Below are 19,831 nucleotides of genomic sequence, written 5' to 3'. Positions count from 1 at the left end.
GAGGGGCGGAGGAATCGAACTCGGGTCGGCCATGTTGGCTGCGTGCAAGGCAGACGCCCTACCGCTGTGCTATTGCTCCAGCCATTACAGAATAGTTATATAGAAATCATGAAGGGTGGGGTACACATAGGTGGAGTTGAGCAGTGTCATAACAACAAACAGATGTAAAGCCCCTCCCTCAGGGGAAGTTCTTCTAGGAGCAAGATTTGATCTGAGCGTCCAGCACTCTAGATTACTAGGAGATCCGCTCAAGGGCGGATTCCATCTAGGGCATATTGCTTTCTCCTTTCCTCACCAAGTAATTCTTTTAAACAATCACAGTAAATTTACTTCTTAATAATATTGCTAGTCATTTTGTATGAACACAGTAAGAGACATATTAAGCTTAAAGGTTGGCTCTTCCTGGGGACATCTCGCTGTACATTCCAGACCACAGTCCTCAAGCCAGGTTAATCTTTCTTAACGCCAGCAGGGTCCTTATGCAATTACTTCTTTTTTGGGTCATGACAGAGTTTGTTCCACGGCTCTGCTCTTAACTTATTATACGTCTTATGGCACACTTAGCTGGTCCCTTTCTGATGCCAGGGTAGCTTACCAGCTTGCCCTTGCTCCATCCTTGTTCCTTGCTGGGACCCTCCTTATGAGGGTGTTAGGAAGTTAGGAAGGGCAACTGAGGCTTAAGTCAGGTAAATATGACAGATGCCCAGGAGTAAATATCATTCGGAGTCAATTAACTCCCATGTTACAAAAGCATAGCATCAACTGTCTTCCTGTGTCTATACAAAAAGCCATGATTAAACTATGCAAAGGACAGAAAGGAAAGAGAAAAGCAGTGTAGGATTAGGAGTACCTGATGGAACTGGGTGTGCTTCAGGGGCACTGTTGTAAGAGTAACTCAATAAACCTAAGCTCCCTGCGGGACGAGCAAGGACAACCCAATGTTACCCACTGTGGCTTCCAGGAGCTCTGATAAGGGGGTCCTGGTCTGTGGGCTGACAGAGGCACTGGCGCCCCCTTCTGGCTGCAGGAGGTGACGCTGCAGAGCCGGGAGGAGCCGCAGCAGCTGCAGCTGGACACCTCCCAGGCCATCTACTTCCGGCCCACCTGGGTGGGCAACTCCTCCACCAGCCCCTTCACCCTGCGCAACCCCTCGCGCCTGCCCCTGGAGTTCGAGTGGAGGGTGTCCCAGCAGCACCGGAAGATGCTGGAAGTGCAGCCCTCTAGGGGCGTCATCCAACCCAACGAGAGACTGGTGAGGGGCCTCCAGGGGCCACGGGTGGGAGAGGGCCCCAGTCCCCCTTCCCTTCCTCCCTTCCTCTCTGTCCTCCTGTCCTCCCTGACCTTGCTTCTGTCCCTCCATCCTCCCTCCCTCCTCCTTCCTCCCTTCTTCCCTTCCTCCCTCCTTCCTTCCCTCCCTCCTTCCTCCCTTCCTTCCTTCCTCCCTGTCCTTCTTCCCTCCATCGTCCCTCCATCCTTCTTCCTTCCTCCCTCCCTCCTTCCCTCTCCCTCCCTCCTTCACTCCCTCCCTCCTTTCCTTACTCCTTCCTTCCTTCCTTCCTTCTATCCTCCCTCTCTTCCTGTCCTCCCTGACCTTCCTTCTGTCCCTCCGTCCTCCCTCCCTCCTCCTTCCTTCCTCCCTTCTTCCCTTCCTCCCTCCTTCCTTCCCTCCCTCCCTCCTTCCTTCCTTCCTTCCTTCCTCCCTGTCCTTCTTCCCTCCATCATCCCTCCATCCTTCTTCCTCCCTCCCTCCTTCCCTCCCTCCTTTCCTTACTCCTTCCTTCCTTACTTACTTCTTTCCTCCCTCTCTTCCTGTCCTCCCTGACCTTCCTTCTGTCCCTCCTTCCTTCTCTCCCTCCCTCCCTCCCTCCCTTCCTTCCTTCCTTCCTTCCTTCCTCCTTCCTTCCTTCCTCCTTCCTTCCTTCCTCCTTCCTTCCTTCCTTTTCCTTCCTTCCTTCATCCCTCCCTCCTTCCTCCCTCCCTCCCTCCCTTGCCTGCCTTCCTTCCTTCCTTCTTTCCTTCTTCCTCTCTCCCTCCCTCCCTCCCTCCTTCCTTCCCTCTCCCTCCCTCTCTCCTTTCCTTCTTCCTTCCTTCTCCCTCCCTCCCTCCTTTCCTTCCTTCCTTCCTTGCTTGCTTCCTTCCTTACTTCTTCCTTCCTTCTTTCATCCCTCCCTCCTTCCTCCCTCCCTCCCTCCCTCCCTCCCTTGCCTTCCTTCCTTCCTTCCTTGCTTGCTTCCTTCCTTACTTCTTCCTTCCTTCTTTCATCCCTCCCTCCTTCCTCCCTCCCTCCCTCCCTCCCTTGCCTTCCTTCCTTCCTTCCTTGCTTCCTTCCTTACTTCTTCCTTCCTTCTTTCATCCCTCCCTCCTTCCTCCCTCCCTCCCTCCCTCCCTTGCCTTCCTTCCTTCCTTCCTTGCTTCCTTCCTTACTTCTTCCTTCCTTCTTTCATCCCTCCCTCCTTCCTCCCTCCCTCCCTTTCCTTCCTTCCTTCCTTCCTTCCTCCTTCCTTCCCTCTCCCTCCCTCTCTCCTTTCCTTCTTCCTTCCTTCTCCCTCCCTCCCTTGCCTTCCTTCCTTCCTTCCTTGCTTGCTTCCTTCCTTACTTCTTCCTTCCTTCTTTCATCCCTCCCTCCTTCCTCCCTCCCTCCCTCCCTTTCCTTCCTTCCTTCCTTCCTTCCTCCTTCCTTCCCTCTCCCTCCCTCTCTCCTTTCCTTCTTCCTTCCTTCTCCCTCCCTCCCTCCCTTCCTTCCTTCCTCCCTTCCCTCCTCCCTTCTTTCCTTCCATGCTCAGGAGACCACTGATCTGAGGATTGAACCCAAGCCCCACATGTGCAAAGCCAACATTCCAGAGCCCAAACCACCTCAAACCTGGCACCAGAGTTGGTGGTACCAGTGTTTAGGGACACATCCTCTGTCCACCCTGGGTCCCCCAAAGCTGTGAGATCCCTAGGGAGAGGCTTGGAGCAGCTGGATGTTGCTCCCAAAGGGTTGGTACCCATGAAAGAGGGAGTCCCAAGGGCCTCCAACAGCCACGGGGTGGGAGAGGGCCCCAGCTCCCCCTTCCCTTTCTCCTTCCCTCCTTCCTTCCCTCCGCCCTTTCCTCCCTATTTGGAGAGGGGCCTGGGCTGGATCCAAAATAGCAGAGTAGGGGCCAGAGAGACAATACAGACCCAGGGGTACACCACATATGGCCCCCCCCCGAGGCCAGGCCGCCAGGAGTAAGCCCTGAGCACCACTGGGTGTGGTTGCCCCCCAAAAAAACAACCAAAAACAAATAGCAGATGAATATACAATTCAAAGAGAATAAAATGAAAGTATTTTAAAAAATAAAAATCTGAACCCTCTTCTTGAGGTACGCTCACCACCATACCCAGCACCTGGTAATCATCAAATTACTGACTTGAGTCTCAGAAAAAGATCCTGGAATGAAAAAAACAAGAGATCCTAGTTGTCTGCGAATCACAGGGAGAAAAAAACCGACGGTACTAGTAAAGTGTTCAGTCCGATTTGTAGGTTGTTGATTTTGTTACTTTATACTGAAACTTTTAAGACGTTTACATCAAATAAAGTTTTGTTTTCTACTTTAAAAAAAATACCAGGGATTGGAGAGATAGCACAGCGGGTAGGGCGTTTGCCTTGCATGCGGCCTACCCGGATTCAATTCCTAGCATCCCATATGGTCCCCTGAGCACCGCCAGGAGTAATTCCTGAATGCAAAGCCAGGAGTAATCCCTGTGCATCGCCGGGTATGACCCCAAAAGAAAAAAAATATCAGATAAGTGGGGTGGAGAAACAGGAGAGTGGACAGGGCATTGCCTTGCATGTGGCCAACTCGGATTGAATCCCTGGCACTCCATACAGTTCCCCAAGCACCTCCAGGAGTGACCCCTGAGTACAGAGCCAGCTGTCAGCCCTGAGCATAGCTGGGTATGTCTCCCAAATAGACAAAACAAGCAAACAAAACAAACCACCGTATGGGGCCACAGGGATGTGTCAGCAGTGAACCCTGCCTGCTCTGGGTTCCTCCCCAGCTCTGCAAAACAAACGAAAACAAACAAATCAAGGGATTCTTCCAAAAATCAGATGCCCCACCCCCTTCCCAGCTAGGGCCTGGCTGAGAGGTTGAGGAGACCCAGGTTGACATGAGAGCCACTGACGTACCAAGGCCAGCCCAGGGCAGAGCTGGGCAAGAAACTGTCTAGGAGACTCCACAGCCCACGTTCCTCCACCCCTGCCCACTGTGTGACCCAGGGCAAATGCAGGCCCTCTCTGAGCTTCCTGAGACAGCACCGAGTTGCTTATTTCCCTGAACGAACAAGATGAGAGGCAGAGGGAGGCGACAGTCAGTGGCAAAGTAGCCGGGCTGGGGGGAGGCCAGACCTGGTTCTTGTCTCTGACCCCAGACCCTGACATGGATCTTCAGCCCTCTGGAGCAGACCAAGTACCTGTTCCGAGAAGGACTGTGTGTCTGGGAAGCCGGCCTGCCCCCGGAGACCAAGCCCCCCACCACCACCCACTACCTGCTCCGGCTGGTGGGCGTGGGCGTCCTCAGTAATATCTCTGTGAGTTGGGGAGCCCTGGAGGGGGGTAGGGTGGACGCGTCTGTGTGGGGCCGCCCCTGCCCACCCAAGCCGGCTGACTTTGGTCCTCAGGCCAAGGAGAAGGAACTGGACTTTGGGAACCTGCTGGTAAGCTCCAAGCAGTCTCGGGAGCTGGTGATTCTGAACGAAGGCAACTGCGCCCTTTCCTACCGCCTGTTCCTGGAGCAGAATAGCCCGCCTGTCAGCCCTGGGGAGCCCCTGGGTACTCGCCAGCACCGGGCCTGGGGGAGGGCAGGTGGCACTGAGTAGCCTCAGTTAGGGCTGGTTAACTAGCCTGGCACTTCTCAACAGGGGGCAGACTGCTATTCCAAGGAAAGTCCAGGGATACTCCAAAGACACTCCAATGTTAATCCAAGGATAGTCCAAGAATAGTCTAAGGGTAGTTCAAAGATAGTCCAAGCATAGCCCAAGAATAGTCCAAAAATAATCCAAGGATAGCCCAAGGAGAATCCAAGAATAGTCCAAAGGTAACCCGAGGATAGTTCAGGGATAATCCAAGGATAGCCCAAGGATAGTTTAAGGATAGCCCAAGTAATCCAAGGATAGTCCAAGGATAGCTCAAGAACAGCCCAAGAATAGTCCAAGGATAACCCAAGGATAGCCCAAGGATAGCCCAAGGATAGCCCAAGTATACTCAAAGGACAGTCCAATGATAACTCAAGGATAGCCCAAGGATAGCCCATGGATAGTCCAAGGATAGTCCAATGATAACCCAAGGATAACCCAAAGATAACTCAAGGATAGCCCCAAGGATAGCCCAAGGATAGCACAAGGGTAGCCCAAGGATAGTCCAATTATAACCCAAGGATAGCCCAAGGATAGCCCAAGTATACTCAAAGGATAGTCCAATGATAACTCAAGGATAGTCCAAGGATAGCCCATGGATAGTCCAAAGATAACTCAAGGATAGCCCAAGGATAGTCCAAGGATAATCCAATGATAACCCAAGGATAGCCCAAAGATAACTCAAGGATAGCCCAAGGATAGTCCATGGGTAGTCCAAGGATAGCCCATGGATAGTCCAAGGATAGTCCAAGGATAGTCCAAGGATAGTCCAATGATAACCCAAGGATAGCCCAAAGATAACTCAAGGATAGCCCAAGGATCGTCCATGGGTAGTCCAAGGATAGCCCATGGATAGTCCAAGGATAGCCCAAGGATAGCCCATGGATAGTCCCAGGATAGTCCAAGGATAACCCAAGGATAGCCCAAGGATAGTCCATGGGTAGTCCAAGGATAGCCCATGGATAGTCCAAGGATAGTCCAAGGATAGTCCAAGGATAGTCCAATGATAACCCAAGGATAGCCCAAAGATAACTCAAGGATAGCCCAAGGATCGTCCATGGGTAGTCCAAGGATAGCCCATGGATAGTCCAAGGATAGCCCAAGGATAGCCCATGGATAGTCCCAGGATAGTCCAAGGATAACCCAAGAATAGTCCAAGGATAGTCCAGTGATAACCCAAGGATAGCCCAAAGATAACTCAAGTATAGCCCAAGGATAGCCCATGGATAGCCCAAAGATAGTCCAAGGATAGCTCAAGGATAGTCCAAGGATAGTTCCAATGATAACCCAAGGCTAGCCCAAGGAAAACTCAAGGATAGCCCAAGAGGGTGACAGGTGGAAAATAATGTAAACAAGGAAGGAAGCAGGGCATGAGACTAGGAGGCCAGCCTGTAGAACGGGCCCACAGGAAGGGCAGAAGTGGGGAACCACAGGCATGAAAAGTAACTGAGAAACCCTGACTCAGATCCCAGGGGCATCCCGATGCCTCCACGTTCCAGTTCCAGCTGTGGCACTGAGGTGGGGGTCGCCCTCTGAGTGGCAACTTCCTTACTGGAAGGTTGTACTCAAGGTGTGGTGCAGGTGCCAAGAAGCAGGAAGTGGGGTCCACTCTGCCCTGCAGGGGTGGTGGGCACCCGGCTAGCTCAGGAGAGGCAGGTCTCAGGTCCCTGCTAAGGTCTCGTCTGCCTTGGCCCCGCACAGCGCTGCAAATGGCGCCCTCGGAGGGCAGCATGCCGCCCCGGTCTCAGGAGGTCATCTACCTGTCCGCCCATCCCAAACTCCGCTGCCACTACTCCTGGACTATCAGCTACTCCCTCCTGTCCCAGAGAGGTACCATTGGGTGCTGGAGAGGGCGAGGGTCGCGTGAGGATGGCCTGTGGGGGCCTGTGGGGGAGGGGGTCCCGGAACTGTGGATAGAGGATGCCACAGGAAGGGTTGGAGCTCTGCTCTCCCCCGCCCCCGGGGGTCTGGGGCCAAGCCCATCTGCTCGGAGACACAACCTCCTCCCCTCTAAAGGAGCTTTTCACTAGCCAGCCCCCTGGATAAGCGGGGAGGGGGCCTAGAGCACCCCCAAGAGCCGAGGAGAGAGCTTGGTGGACCGGAGTGCAGGAGTCACATGCTGGAGCCCCGGGTTCTCACCTCACTACCACATGGTCACCCTGAGCACCTCTAGGGGGGACCCCAGAGCACTGGACTGGGAGTAACCTCTGAGGACCAACAGATGTGGCTCACCCAAATAAGCAAAAGAAAGCCCTTGGGCAAATGCATCTGTTTCCTCTTCTGTAAAATGAGGATAATGAGCGTCAGGGAAGATAACAAAGAGCAGCGGGCCACAGGGCCTTGGCACATCCCCTGAAAAAGGCCAGTTAGGGTCGGAGAGCAGAGATGGCGCAGCAGATGGGCTGCGGCCCCAGATTCACTCCCCCACACCACATATGATTCCCCAAGCCCCACCAGAAGTGACTCCTGAGCACTGCCAGGCGTGGCCTCCCCCCACGAAACAGAGTCGGGAAAGTCACATGCAGGATTCAGGGAAGGTGGGTCTGGAGGGATGGCACAGCAGAGAGGGAGCTTGTCTCCCACGTGGCAGACCTGGGCTCATTTCCCAACACCCCATATGGTCCCCTGACTACAGGATAACATTGCTTTGTCCTTTCTCCCTTGCCACAAGGAGCTTAGGTTTATCGGGTCACACCCATCAAAGTGCTCCTGAGTCACTCCCGTTCTTTTGTTTATCTGTAACCACTTCTCTGTGCTCTCTTCCCCAACCAATTGATCATCTTTTCCCCCTAATCAGACTCTGTTAATTTGTAAGGTCAGATCCTTCTAGGACACTGAAATTGTATTGTAAGTTAATCTTGCCTCTCTCCTCTCCTTATGTCTTTTGAATAGTTTACTTTCAAGCAATGTCCTTTTGTATAGACACAAGAAGACAATTAATATAATGCTTCTGTAACTTGGGATGTAATTGGCTTCGAATATTATTCATTCCTGGGCATTTGCTTTCTCAACTTAAGCCTCAGTTACCCTCACTTCCTAGCGCCCCCAAAAGCAGGGTCCCGACGAGGGACAGGATGGAACCAGGGCAAGCGGTAAGCTATGTGCTACCCTGGCATCGAGACAGGCCTGACCAAAGTGCCACAATTCTTTTTTTTTTTTTTTTTTTTGCTTTTTGGGTCACACCCAGCAATGCACAGGGGTTACTCCTGGTTCGTGCACTCAGGAATTACTCCTGGTCGTGCCTGGGGGACATATGGGATGCTGGGAATCGAACCCGGGTTGGGTCGCATGCAAGGCAAACACCCTACCAACTGTGCTATCACTCCAGCCCCCAAAGCACCACAATTCTTAACTATAAGTTAAGAGCTTGATCATGACAAATGCTGTCATGATCCAAAAGTTACGACGAGACTAGGACCCTGCTAGGGATAGGAAAGACTAATAGGGCCTGAGCACTGTAGTCTGAGATCGAGATGACCCCAGGAGAGCAATTCTATAAGCTTAGTGTATCTCTTATTGTGCCCATACAAAATGATTAATATTATAAATGCTTATACATTTGCTGGGCAAGGAGAGGAGAAACACACCCATGGGGAGCTTATCTTCCACGTGGCAGACCTGGGCTCATTCCCCGACACCCCGTATGGCCCCCCGATTCCCACCAGGAGTGATCCCTGAGCACAGAGCCAGGTGTCAGCCCTGAGCACCACTGGGTGTGGGAAAAATAAAAGAATTCAATGAACAAGAAGTGTCCACAGAGGGAGGAGAGGAGAAATGCAGGGCTGGGTGGGAATGGAGTAGAAGGGGTGAAGGTGGAGAGGCAGCCTCCTGGCTGGCCCTGGGTTTCTTTGGGGGCTTCAGGGAAGTGAGAACGTGCTAAAATTAGGGGTGACCCCAGGCAATGGTGCTGTGGCCCAGAGCAGCTGCCTCGTATGTGTGGTGTCGAGGGTTTGATCCCCGGCGCCGCCCACGGGGGCTGAGCAGGGGCCTAAGATGCACGGCCAGGGCTGGAGAAATAGTATAGTGGGTAGGGCATTTACTGCATGTAGCTGACCCAGGTTCAATCCCCGGCACCCCATATGGTGCCCCGAGCATCGCCAGGAGTAATTCATGAGTGCAGAGACAGAAGGAACTCCTGAGCATCGCCAGGTGTGACCCAAAAAGCAAACAAACAAACAAAAAAAAGATGCATGGCGGGGTGGTGGTGGTGGTGAGCACCAAATCGAAGGGGCGTGGCCCCCTCCCCAGTAAGCACCGCAATTGGACCGCACACAAGCCCCACAGCTAATAGAGGATGGAGCCCCCCACAACCCCCTCCACCACAGACACTCATCCGAGCCCCACAACCAAGCATTCAGGTGACCCCCTGGTCGCCACGGGAGCAGTGACAAATGCCCAACCCTGGACATGTCCGGAGGGTCTGTGTCAGGATGGAGCTATCTGTGGGATGTGGTGTGACACCAATACCAACAGCACCCATAGGTGCAAGGGGTGGCTCCAGATATCAGTGCAGGGGCTGGAGCGATAGCACAGCGGGTAGGGCATTTGCCTTGCACGCGGCCTGACCCGGGTTCTATTCCCAGCATCCCATACGGTCCCCCAAGCATGGCCAGGAGTGATTCCTGAGTGCATGAACCAGGAGTAAGCCCTGTGCATCGCTGGGTGTGACCCAAAAAGCAAAAAAAAAAAAAAAAAAAAAACCAAAAAAAAAACCAAACCAGATATCAGTGCAGGTTGAGCATGTGCTGGGGTAGTTGGGAGGCAAACCCCTCCCCTCTCTCCTCCGCAACCCCCCTCCCCCGTCTTTCAGATAACACGGTGGGGGAGAAGCAGCCCCTGTGCCACGTCTCCCTGATGGCCACCTACCCCTTCCTCTCTGTCCTGGACATCTGCCCCCTGGGCAGCGCCGAGGGCATCACCCGCAAGCAGCTATGGCAACTCTTTTCCCTGGACACCCTCAACAGCTACCTGGAGCGGGACCCCACGCCCTGGGAACTCACCTATAGGGTGCCCACCCGGCACAGGTGAGCCTCATTGGCGGTGGGGGGGGAGGGTGGGCAGCCCAGGGCAGGGTCCTCCCGGCCAGCTTGAGGCCCATCCAAGGAGCAGCTTCCTAGATAAACCCCCCTCACCATCACTAAATCTCCCGCCTACGCTGGAGAAAAGCCAGGGATGGGGGCCGGAGCAATAGCACAGTGGGTAGGGCGTTTGCCTTGCACACGGCCGACCCGGGTTCGATTCCCAACATCCCCTGTGGTTCCCTGAGTACCGCAAGGAGTAATTCCTGAGTGCAGAGCCAGGAGGAACACCTGTGCATTGCCGGGTGTGACCCAAAAAGCAAAACATAAATAAATAAATAAAAAGCCAGGGATGAAGTTGAGGACTGTGCTGTAGGCCGGTCCCCACCATGGCCCCCTCATTCCTCTTGTCACCACCTCCCGATCAGGAGTGTCCCTGAGCATCCTCCTCAGCCACAGGGCCCCCCTATCCCCAGCTCTCTGTCTCCTTCCCCATAGCACCAGCCAGATCCCCCCCGTCTACACCTCTCTGAAGCTGGACTTCAATTTTGGGGCTGCCCCGCTGGAGGCTCCCCCATCCGTGGTGCTCCTGGCCTTGAAGAACAAGGGTCTGATAGCCCTGGACTGGTATGGCTGGCTTGGGGGGGAGGGGTGGCCGGGAGACAGGGGGGCTGGGGGTAGATCCAGCTGCCTGAGGTCTGGGAAGAGGCAGATCGCAGGAGGTGGGGGTGGGGCACGGATGTGGGGGGCCAGCCATCATTCAATGGGACACCAGATTGCAGACCCCATCAGAAGGCCCTGAGGAGGGGCGGTCAGCCTGCTAGAGGTGCAGATCATGAATGAGTCGCCCCCACCCCCCACCCCCCACCCCCTCACCCCACAGAGCTATAGCGATTACACTGTAGCACTGCACCAGTAACATCTCCATTGTGAGATTTGTTACTGTTTTTGGCATATCAAATCTGCCATAGTAGCTTGCCTGGCTCTCCGAGAGGGACAGAGGAATTAAACCCGGGTCGGCCACGTGCAAGGCAAATGCCCTACCCGCAGTGATATCGCTCCAGCCCACACTAAAGCCAATCCGTTGTCCAGCAGGGGTTGGTCCCAGAAAATGAGACCAACAGCTACACAGGGAGACACATACACATGGACTGTCCAAGCGTGAGGGCCTCCTGGGCAGCCCTGAGTGACTCACAGGCTGGCCATTGGTTCGGTACAATGCCGATCCCCAGCCTGGCTCCCAGCCGCCAGCCCTTGTTGAAGTCCACAGACATTAAGGACGGTCACTGAGCACATCACACTTCAGGGGGTGCAGGGAGAGCCGAGTACCTGGGGGGCCACACCGGGTGATGTTCAGGGGTCACTCCTGCCTCTGTCCTCAGGAACCACTCCTGGAGGGTCTTGGGGGACCCAATGGGAGGTGAGGGATCGAACCCAGGGCTGCTGTGTAAGGTCAGCACCCTACCTGCTGTTCTATCCCATCTCCCGCCCTTCCCCTTACAAATTCTAAGACCTAAACTGCTTTGCCCAGGGGACTATCCCAACCTTGGGTTTGCTGTTGTTGTTGTTGTTGTTTTGTTATGTGGCTTCCCCACATCTCCCACAACGAACCCCAGGCTGTGTGACTTGGTCCCAGCTGAGAACCTGGGGCTCATATGACTCAGCCAGGACAGCTCTGCCGCCATGTGCGGAGCCCACCAAAGGCTGAGCATGGCGGTTTTGTCCAGAGTGTTGCAACCGGTGAGGGCGTTTAGCTTTGCACGGCGGTGGACCCAGGTTCGATCCCCGGCATCCCATTGGGTCCTCAAGCACCGCCAGGAGTAATTCCTGAGTGCGGAGTCAGGAGGAACCCCTGAGCATTGCTGGGTGTGACCCCACCCCCCAAAAAACCCCAAACAGGGTGTTGGGAGGTGGGGGGAGGGAGGAGGGGGTGGATGGGGGAGGGTGCCTACACCCGCCAGTCAGCGGGAAACTGCGGGAGAGCAGGTCTATGCCAGGCTCTGGGGTTGGGATGGGAAGGGGGGAGGAAGGACAGGGATGTACTTTGTGCTGCTGGAGCCCAGCCAGGCTGAGCGGAATCTAGGGGGTACGTACAGGCCTGCCCAGCTTGGCCCCACCTGCTGGGCGCCCCGCTTTGGGACACACCTGCTGCCCCAGAAACATACCTGGCCATGCCCTGAGGTCTTCCAGGTCCTTTCTCAGAACCCCGCCCTCACCTGTCAGTTTCACTCGCTGACTTCCGGTTCCTGGCTGGCTGGTCTTTCTGCTCCTGCCCAGGAGAGGAGTCCTGAGAGTGAGGCGGGCAGCAGTGATCTCAGACGCCCCAGGCTGAGCAGTGCCACCTCCCCCCGCCCCCCCCTCTGCCCCGGCCCCGCAGGGGGTGAATGCAGGTGACCCCACCCCCTCCCTGCACATCACCCCCACTCTTCCCTGGAGTGGAGGGTAGGGTCTGTGAGTGATGGGCGGAGGGAGGCGCCTGGCAGGGGTGCCCAGGAGGTCTGGCACTGCCGAGCCTTCCTTCTCTGGACTCTTGTGGAGTCCTGAGCCAAGTGCTCCAGGCTCTGGGGTGTATCCTGGAGGGCGGCTTTGGCTGCTGCTGGCTCAGTTGGATCTCCAGAGAATGTGTCTCCTTCCTATGGGGGAGCCCAGACTCGGGGCACAGAGGGGCGCCCATCTCTCAGGGGACATCTGAAGGACATCTGCAGTCTTCCCAAGCTTCCTGCACCATCCCCAAGCCCAGGACTCCCCCTGGGGTGACTTGGCCTGCTGGGACTTTCCCCCCCCTCCCCCCTACCCTTTCCCTTCCTCCGCCACCCAGGCCTTAGCTTCCTTTCAGTTTCTTGGAAGGCTGCATTTGAAGGCTTTAGCCTGTTTCTGCCGCTCCCCTCCAGAACACACTGAAGATTCCAACCCAGGCGGGTTAGACTTGGGGAGTGTGAGGGCTGGAGGGACAGCCTAGCGGGGAGGCGCTCGCCTTGCACACGGCCGGCCCTGGTTCAAATCCCAGTACTGCATCTGCTCTCCCGGGGCCTGGCCAAGAGGGATCCCTGAGCACAGAGACAGGAGTCAGCCCTGAACACAGCTGGGTATGGCCTCAAAACTCCCCTCACTCCCCCTCCCAAAAAGAAAGAAAAAGAAAGAAATGAGGTCTGTGAGCTTGGCCAGCAAGCGAGAGCAAGAACCCGGAGCGGGGGACAGGGTGGAGATAGGAGTCCAAGCCCCAGTTCCCTCAACCCTCCACGCTGCCCTGCAAATCTTCTGCCCTTCTCAGCCCTCATACCACTGTCCCCCGAGGCCCTGTCCCCCAATTTCCAGGAGCTCTTCCCCCTAGCCCTGAGCCTTTCTCCAGCCCAGGGAGGTACAGGGCTTTGCAGAGGTCAGAAAGTCTGCTTGAAAAAATAAAAAAATAAAAAAAATTAAATTAAAATTTAAAAAAAAGAAATTCTGCTTGGCTCAGAGTCACTGGCTAAGCCTTGCCTGCCTAGATAAAATAAATAAATAATAAAATATAGCCCCAGTCAGCCCCACTCTCCTGGGACAGCTATGGAGGTGGGCTTCCAGGAGGGCTTCCTGGAGAAAGCCACCACCAAACTCCTCAGGGAAGAGGCAGTGCTTTGTGGAGAGAAGCATAGTGGCTGGGGTGTAGCAGCTTGCACCAGCGTCTCTGGCTCAGCCATGACTGCTGTCTCCATGCCTCTGGTGTCTGTCCCCCCCACCCCTTCTCCAGGGCCTTCCTCTTCCCCAGCGACCAGCAGATCGACTTGGAGGTGTGGGCGGAGCAGGGCGAGTTCAGCAGCACCGAGCTGCACCAGATGCGGGTGCAGGACAACCGCCTGTTCTCCATCATCCCCAAGGCCGGCACACTGGGCCCCGGGCAGGAGCAGCTGGTGGAGTTAAAATACAGGTGCCTGGGGCTGGAGAGATAGCACAGCAGGTAGGGCATTTGCCTTGCACGCAGCCGACCTGGGTTCAATTCCCAGCATCCCATATGGTCCCCTGAGCACCGCCAGGAGTCATTCCTGAGTGCAGAGCCAGGAGTAACCCCTGTGCATCGCCAGGTGTGACCCAAAAAGCAAAAAAATAAAAATAAAAAAAATACCGGTGCCCTCTGCCTGTCCTGCCTGTACTTTGGGTCCTGAAGAACCCCCTGTTTTGCCCTGGGTCCCCGGAGGAGCCCACCTTGCATTCCCGGGTACCCGAAGTGGTCAGCACCTGGCAAAGACCCCCTCACCCTCCCACCCGGAGGGGTGCTCCATTGCCCACTTGCTCCGTCCCCACTCAAGAGCGTCTGGGTGTTCCCGGGCATGAGGCCAAAAGCCACAGCTGAACTGGTTCCCTCACTTCTACTACTACCTGTCACTCACCCTCGGATTGTCTCCCCACTTCCAGCCACCTGTTCGTTGGCACTGACCGTCTCCCCGTGCTCCTCAAGGTGTCTCATGGCCGGGAGGTCCTGGTGAGAACGCCCCAGTCCCCTGAATGAACCGGATAGGACCGGGAATGGGACCCCACCCCCACCCTCACCCCTGCTGCCGTTTCCGGGAACTGAGGTCCCACCTGGGCTGGGTGTATGAACTCGTCATTCCCTGGCAGGACGTGAGTCCTGGGCTTTCTCTCTGCAGCTTAACTTCATCGGCGTGACAGTGAAGCCGGAACAGCCATACGTGCACTTCCCCACCACCAGTCACCAATTCGTCCCTGTCCCCATCGGCAAGAAAATGCCCCCGCGCCAGGTCAGGGAATCCAGCCCTGACGGGTTGGTTCTCAGTGCGTCTGCGCCTGCGTCTGCCCTGAACAGGGTTGACCACTGGGCATGCCTCACTCCGAAGGGTGTGGCTGCAGGTGTAATCTCAAGATGGGGCGGCTTGGAGAGACCCCTGGAAGAGGCTCTGGGTGTCCAGTGCTCAGAGCTCTGCCCTCTGCAGAACTGGTTTCCCTGCTGGTCCCTGGTCTCCCAACTCTATGGGCCATTGGGCCATTTATGGATTTATGGTAACAGCCCAGCACACATGCGCGCGCGCACACACACACACACAGTATCACTGTAGCACTGTCCGCCTGTTGTTCATCAATTTGCTCGAGCGAGCACCAGTAATGTCTCCATTGTGAGACTTGTTGTTACTGTTTTTGGCATGTCAAATACGCCACGGGGAGGTTGCCAGGCTCTGCTGTGCGGGCGGGATACTCTCGGTCGCTTGCCGGGGTCTCCGAGAGGGACGGAGGAATCGAATCCGAGTTGGCCACGTGCAAGGCAAAAGCCCTACCCTCTGTGCTATTGCTCCAGCCCACACACGAAGTCAAACCTTAAGCTCCACCTGGCACTGCCTAGGCAAACGTTCTGTTTTCTCTCTGTGGGCCCCTTGCCCGTGCTCCTGAGCGGTCCCAGTCCCGGTAGGAAATGCTGCCCTGGGAGAAACTGTTTTCTGTTCCCTGGGCAGGAACAGAACTTAATGGGCAGAGCCTGGGTCCCATTCCCGGCAGCCCACAGTCGTGATACAACAGAAGGAATTTGTCCCTTAGCCGAAAAAGGGACATGGGACATCTCCCGGAGGGGGGGGCCGTTCCCCAAACTGGCCACAGGTCTGGTATTTGCAGCCCGACAAGTCTCCCGTGTTTCTAGGCAGGGATTTGGATCTTCAAGGACCTGAGACAGGACCCGATAGCTTCGGGCTCCATCCACTTCCCTACGCCCCCTATAGCCAGAAGCCCCCTGTGATTGGGGGGTGGCACCCCAAAGCCTGTAGAAGCCTGGGCTCGGGAAAAAGAAAGTCAGAACCCCATGCCTCCTCCTCCACTCCCCACCTCCCCCACTCCCCCGCCCCTGGAGAACTTCCAGACACTCAGAGCTCCTGGGCGTGAGAACCCGCACCCAGAGCCAGGACACCGAGGGCTCCTACAGGGAGGCCACATTTTCACTGTCACTCACTGGCAGTGGCCGGGTCTGCAGGGGGGCAGTGCAGTCAGAGAAGCAGAGAGAAGCAGACAGATTCCTCAGGCTCTCGGCAGTCATGGAGATCTGGGAAAGGGGAGAAGGGGACCGAGGAAAATTGTTGGGAAGCCCAGTTTGGACTCTTGGGAGTAGGGGAAGAGGAAAGGAGGTGAAGCCAGGGGTAGGAGGGACAGGTGTCAGGATGAAGAGTTTGGTTTGAAAAAGGTTGGGGATTCCCCTGAGACAACTGAGGGTGGTTGCCAGGCAGAGGTTGGATGCCAGCTTTGGAGGGGGTGCTGAGAACTCTGTGTGTGTGTGTGTGTGTGTGTGTGTGTGTGTGTGTGTGTGTGTGTGTGTTGGGGGAGGTGTGCTTCCTGGAGGAACTCTAGTTCTCTCTCATTTTTGCTTTCTCATCTCTTTGATGAAGGCTTGGACCAGAAACTCACTGGGGGGCTGGAGCAATAGCACAGCGGGTAGGGCATTTGCCTTGCCCGTGACTGACTCAGGGTTCGATTCCCAGCATCCCATATGGTCCCCTGAGCACTGCCAGGAGTAATTCCTCAGTGCAGAGTCAGAAGTAAGCCCTGAGCATCACTGAGTGTGACCCAAAAAGCAAAAAAAAAGAAAGAAAGAAAGAAAGAAAGAAAGAAAGAAAAAGAACAAACTCACTGGCTTCTTCCAGGACATTCTGTGGTTCCCAACCTCTAGGGATACATTTTGGAAAACCCTCACACCTCCCTTCTCTCACCCCTTCACCACCACCCCTCCCCCCACCACTCCCACCACTCACCCCCACCGCTGTCTTTAAGCCACGCTGCCTCTACTGGCAGATATGGGAAGTGTGACTTCACTGTGAAAAGTAGAGCCTAGAAAATGCAGGTCTGGATAGGGACAGCCCCCCTCAATTCTAACACTAGAGATGCTAAGCCTTAATGGTCCGTCACAACTTGAAAAAAGTGACTTGAGAGCAAATAAAAAAGTAATGTTTGGGGGCTGGAGCAATAGCACAGCGGGTAGGCCATTTGCCTTGCATGCGGCAGACCCGGGTTCGATTCCCAGCATCCCATACATTCCCCTGAGCACTGCCAGGAGCCAGGAGTAACCCCTGTGCATTGTCGGGTGTGACCCATAAAGAAAAAAAAATAAAAAATAAAAATGAAAAGTAATGATTCCAGGCCAGGCAATAGTATATATATATATATATATATATATATATGTATGTATATATATATATAGTATAGTATATGCCTAGCATGCAGCCAACCGTGGCTCAATCCCCAGCACCCCATATGGCCCCCTGAGCACCACCAGGAGTGATTCATGAGCTCAGAGCCAGGGTAAGTTCTGAATGCGGCAGGGTGTGACCCCCAAACCCAAAACAATTTATATATGTATATATAAATATATTATATATAAATATAATATATATATATGAGTGGAGCGATAGCATAGCAGGTAGGGCATTTGCTTTGCACGTGACCGACCTGGGTTTGATTCCTTCGTCCCTCTCAGAGAGCCCGGCAAGCTTCCGAGCGTATTCTGCTACACAGCAGAGCCTGGCAAGCTCCCCGTGGCGTATTCGATATACCAAAGACAGTAACAACAAATCTCGCGATGGAGATATTACTGGTGCCCGCTGGAGCAAATCGATGAATAACGGGAGGACAGTGCTACAGGCCACAGACGCAGTTGCATACGTCTTGGAGAATGGGGTCACAAGGGAAACTGGAGGCCTTTAGGGGAGGCCTGGGGCAGTAAGAGGGACATCCTGGAGCACACAGTGGCCCCAGCGCTGCTAGCTCTCTGCTCTGTGCCGCTGTAGAAGTGCCCCCTGCTGGTCCTTGCAGATTTACGAGTTGTACAATGGTGGCTCCGTGCCGGTGACATATGAGATCCAGACCGACATCCTGTCATGGGTGCAGGAAAAAAATTTCGGACACCCCATCTTCACCTGCCTCAACCCCAAAGGGGAGATCAAACCAGGCACCACCGCCCGCATCCTCTGGATCTTCTCACCCATCGAGGCCAAGACCTACCAGGTGTGTGTCGGCCTGGGAGCCTGGGGCACGCGGGGCCGTGGCTGGCCTTGCTCTGACCGTTCCCTTCCCTGCCCCGACTTCCCAGGTGAACGTGCCCATCCACATCCTGGGCTGGAACTCAGCCATCATCACCTTCTACGGGGTGGGCTATGACGCCCACATTATGGGCGAGACAGCCCCGTTCCACAACATCACATCATGGGACAACAGCTGCGTGTACTCGAGGATGATGGTTCCTGGGCAGGTCAGGGGGAGAGACTGAGGTTTCCAGGGTGGCCAGTGTGCGGGGGGGGGGGGGGGCGGGGGGGGCAAGAGCCCCGTGGAGAGGAGAAGGGAGGGAGGGAGGGAGACAGAGGGGAAGCCTCAACCCAGAACAGACGCCCTCAGACTTAGAAGGCAGAACCCCTCTCCCCCTGATGCTTATCCTGCCCTCTTATGCCCTCAGGGGCTCTGCTCAAGCAAAGTCCCGCCCCTGGCCTGGTCTTTGGCAGCAGGGCAGGGTGCTAGAAGGCTGGAAGGAGCTCCCCCATTTTCGGGCTATGAGGTCTGATCTCCGTGCAGACCAGTCCTTCCCCTGGCGACTCTACTGTAATCTTTGTGCTCCATCCGCATTGCTGGGCTGTCTAGCCCATCCGTCCAGCCACCCTGTTCACCCACCTCCCCACACATGCATCCATCCTCTTACTCACTGACCCAGTGCTCTTTGTATCATCCACGTGTCCGTCCATCTATCCATCCTCATCCACGCATCAATCCATCAATCATTTATCATTCACTCATCTATCCCTCCATCCTCCTCCATTGATCCATCATCACCCATCATCAGTCCATTACTCATCATTCACCCATCTATCCTTCACCTAACCGTCACCCATCCACCCGTCACTCATCATCCAACCATCATGTATTATCCATTCATCATTCGTCATCCATGCACACATCCACCCACCACACATCCTCATTCATCCATCCATCCATCCAGATAGCTTCCATCTAGCCATCATTTGTCCTCTATCCACTCATCTGTCCATCACCCTTCCATTCACCCATCTTCATCCATCCACCATCCACCTCTTTATCCTCCCCCTTCATCATCCTTTATCATGTATCCATCCACTCACTCTCCAGCTGTCCAGCCTTCTATTCATGCTCTCATCTTACTTCCAGATGAGCACTGTCTCCAGGAGATCCTGGAACACACCACACACACACACACACACACACACACACACACACATATACACAAACCGCAGCCCTAGAAGTACTCAGGACCTGGTCTGAAAGAGCGCACACCTGTGTGGCCTTGGGCATTCCAAACACCCTGAACACAGCTCTTCTTTGTGCCCAGGGAAGATGCCAACAGCTGATCAGCTATGAATTTACAACTGTCCTTCGGCTGATCAGATTCTTCTGCTTTTAATTTTCTCTCATTCTGTCTTCTCTAAGAGAATTCCAGTTTCTTCGTTCTTCTAAGCTCATTTTGTTTATTTATTTTTACACCAAGTATCACAATATTTATTGATAGATACAAGCATACGAAATCAGAGCATGTACATGACTTGATAAATTAAGTACTTAATTTCAATACTATAATCAGGGGTCACTTGATCACTTGACATCCCTTGACATCACTTGATCACTTGACATCAATTGACTCATCGATTTGCTCGAGCAGGCGCCAGTAATGTCTCCATTCGTCCCTGTCACTCGTGCTAGTGTAGCCCAATGGCATCTGCTCATTCTAGCAACACGAAGAGCCTCAAACCGATCATTCAGGGGGACCCATTCAAGTCCTTTCCATCTGTTTCACACCCACAAAAACCACTTCAAGGGCATTAATGATCTCTCAAAACTGATCAGTTTTGTGCAAGTAAACCATGTTTCTTTTAAAAAGACTTGTGCGGTTGCCCAGGATCAAGGATATTAAAAATATAGTACATAAATCCCATTCCTAGAGGTAGAAATAT

General features: G+C 54.5%; 1 protein-coding gene across 1 annotated transcript in view; it reads left to right on the top strand.

Annotated features, from left to right (window-relative positions):
- CFAP65 (cilia and flagella associated protein 65) overlaps positions 1 to 19,831 on the top strand; it is a 42,457-nt gene that overhangs the window by 14,694 nt on the left and 7,932 nt on the right. Inside the window, exons 13-23 of the mRNA XM_056111987.1 lie at positions 1,028 to 1,252; positions 4,396 to 4,554; positions 4,645 to 4,795; positions 6,580 to 6,708; positions 9,689 to 9,902; positions 10,395 to 10,523; positions 13,624 to 13,800; positions 14,286 to 14,352; positions 14,519 to 14,629; positions 17,673 to 17,864; positions 17,950 to 18,108. Coding sequence (XP_055967962.1) covers positions 1,028 to 1,252; positions 4,396 to 4,554; positions 4,645 to 4,795; positions 6,580 to 6,708; positions 9,689 to 9,902; positions 10,395 to 10,523; positions 13,624 to 13,800; positions 14,286 to 14,352; positions 14,519 to 14,629; positions 17,673 to 17,864; positions 17,950 to 18,108 — 1,713 coding nt within the window. The remainder of the gene's footprint in view (positions 1 to 1,027; positions 1,253 to 4,395; positions 4,555 to 4,644; positions 4,796 to 6,579; positions 6,709 to 9,688; positions 9,903 to 10,394; positions 10,524 to 13,623; positions 13,801 to 14,285; positions 14,353 to 14,518; positions 14,630 to 17,672; positions 17,865 to 17,949; positions 18,109 to 19,831) is intronic.

Source organism: Sorex fumeus, unplaced genomic scaffold, assembly GCF_029834395.1.
Source record: "Sorex fumeus unplaced genomic scaffold, SorFum_2.1 ptg000014l, whole genome shotgun sequence".
Lineage (NCBI taxonomy): Eukaryota > Metazoa > Chordata > Mammalia > Eulipotyphla > Soricidae > Sorex > Sorex fumeus.
The sequence above is the reverse complement of the archived record's forward strand: the minus strand, read 5'-3'. Positions and strand labels throughout refer to the sequence as shown.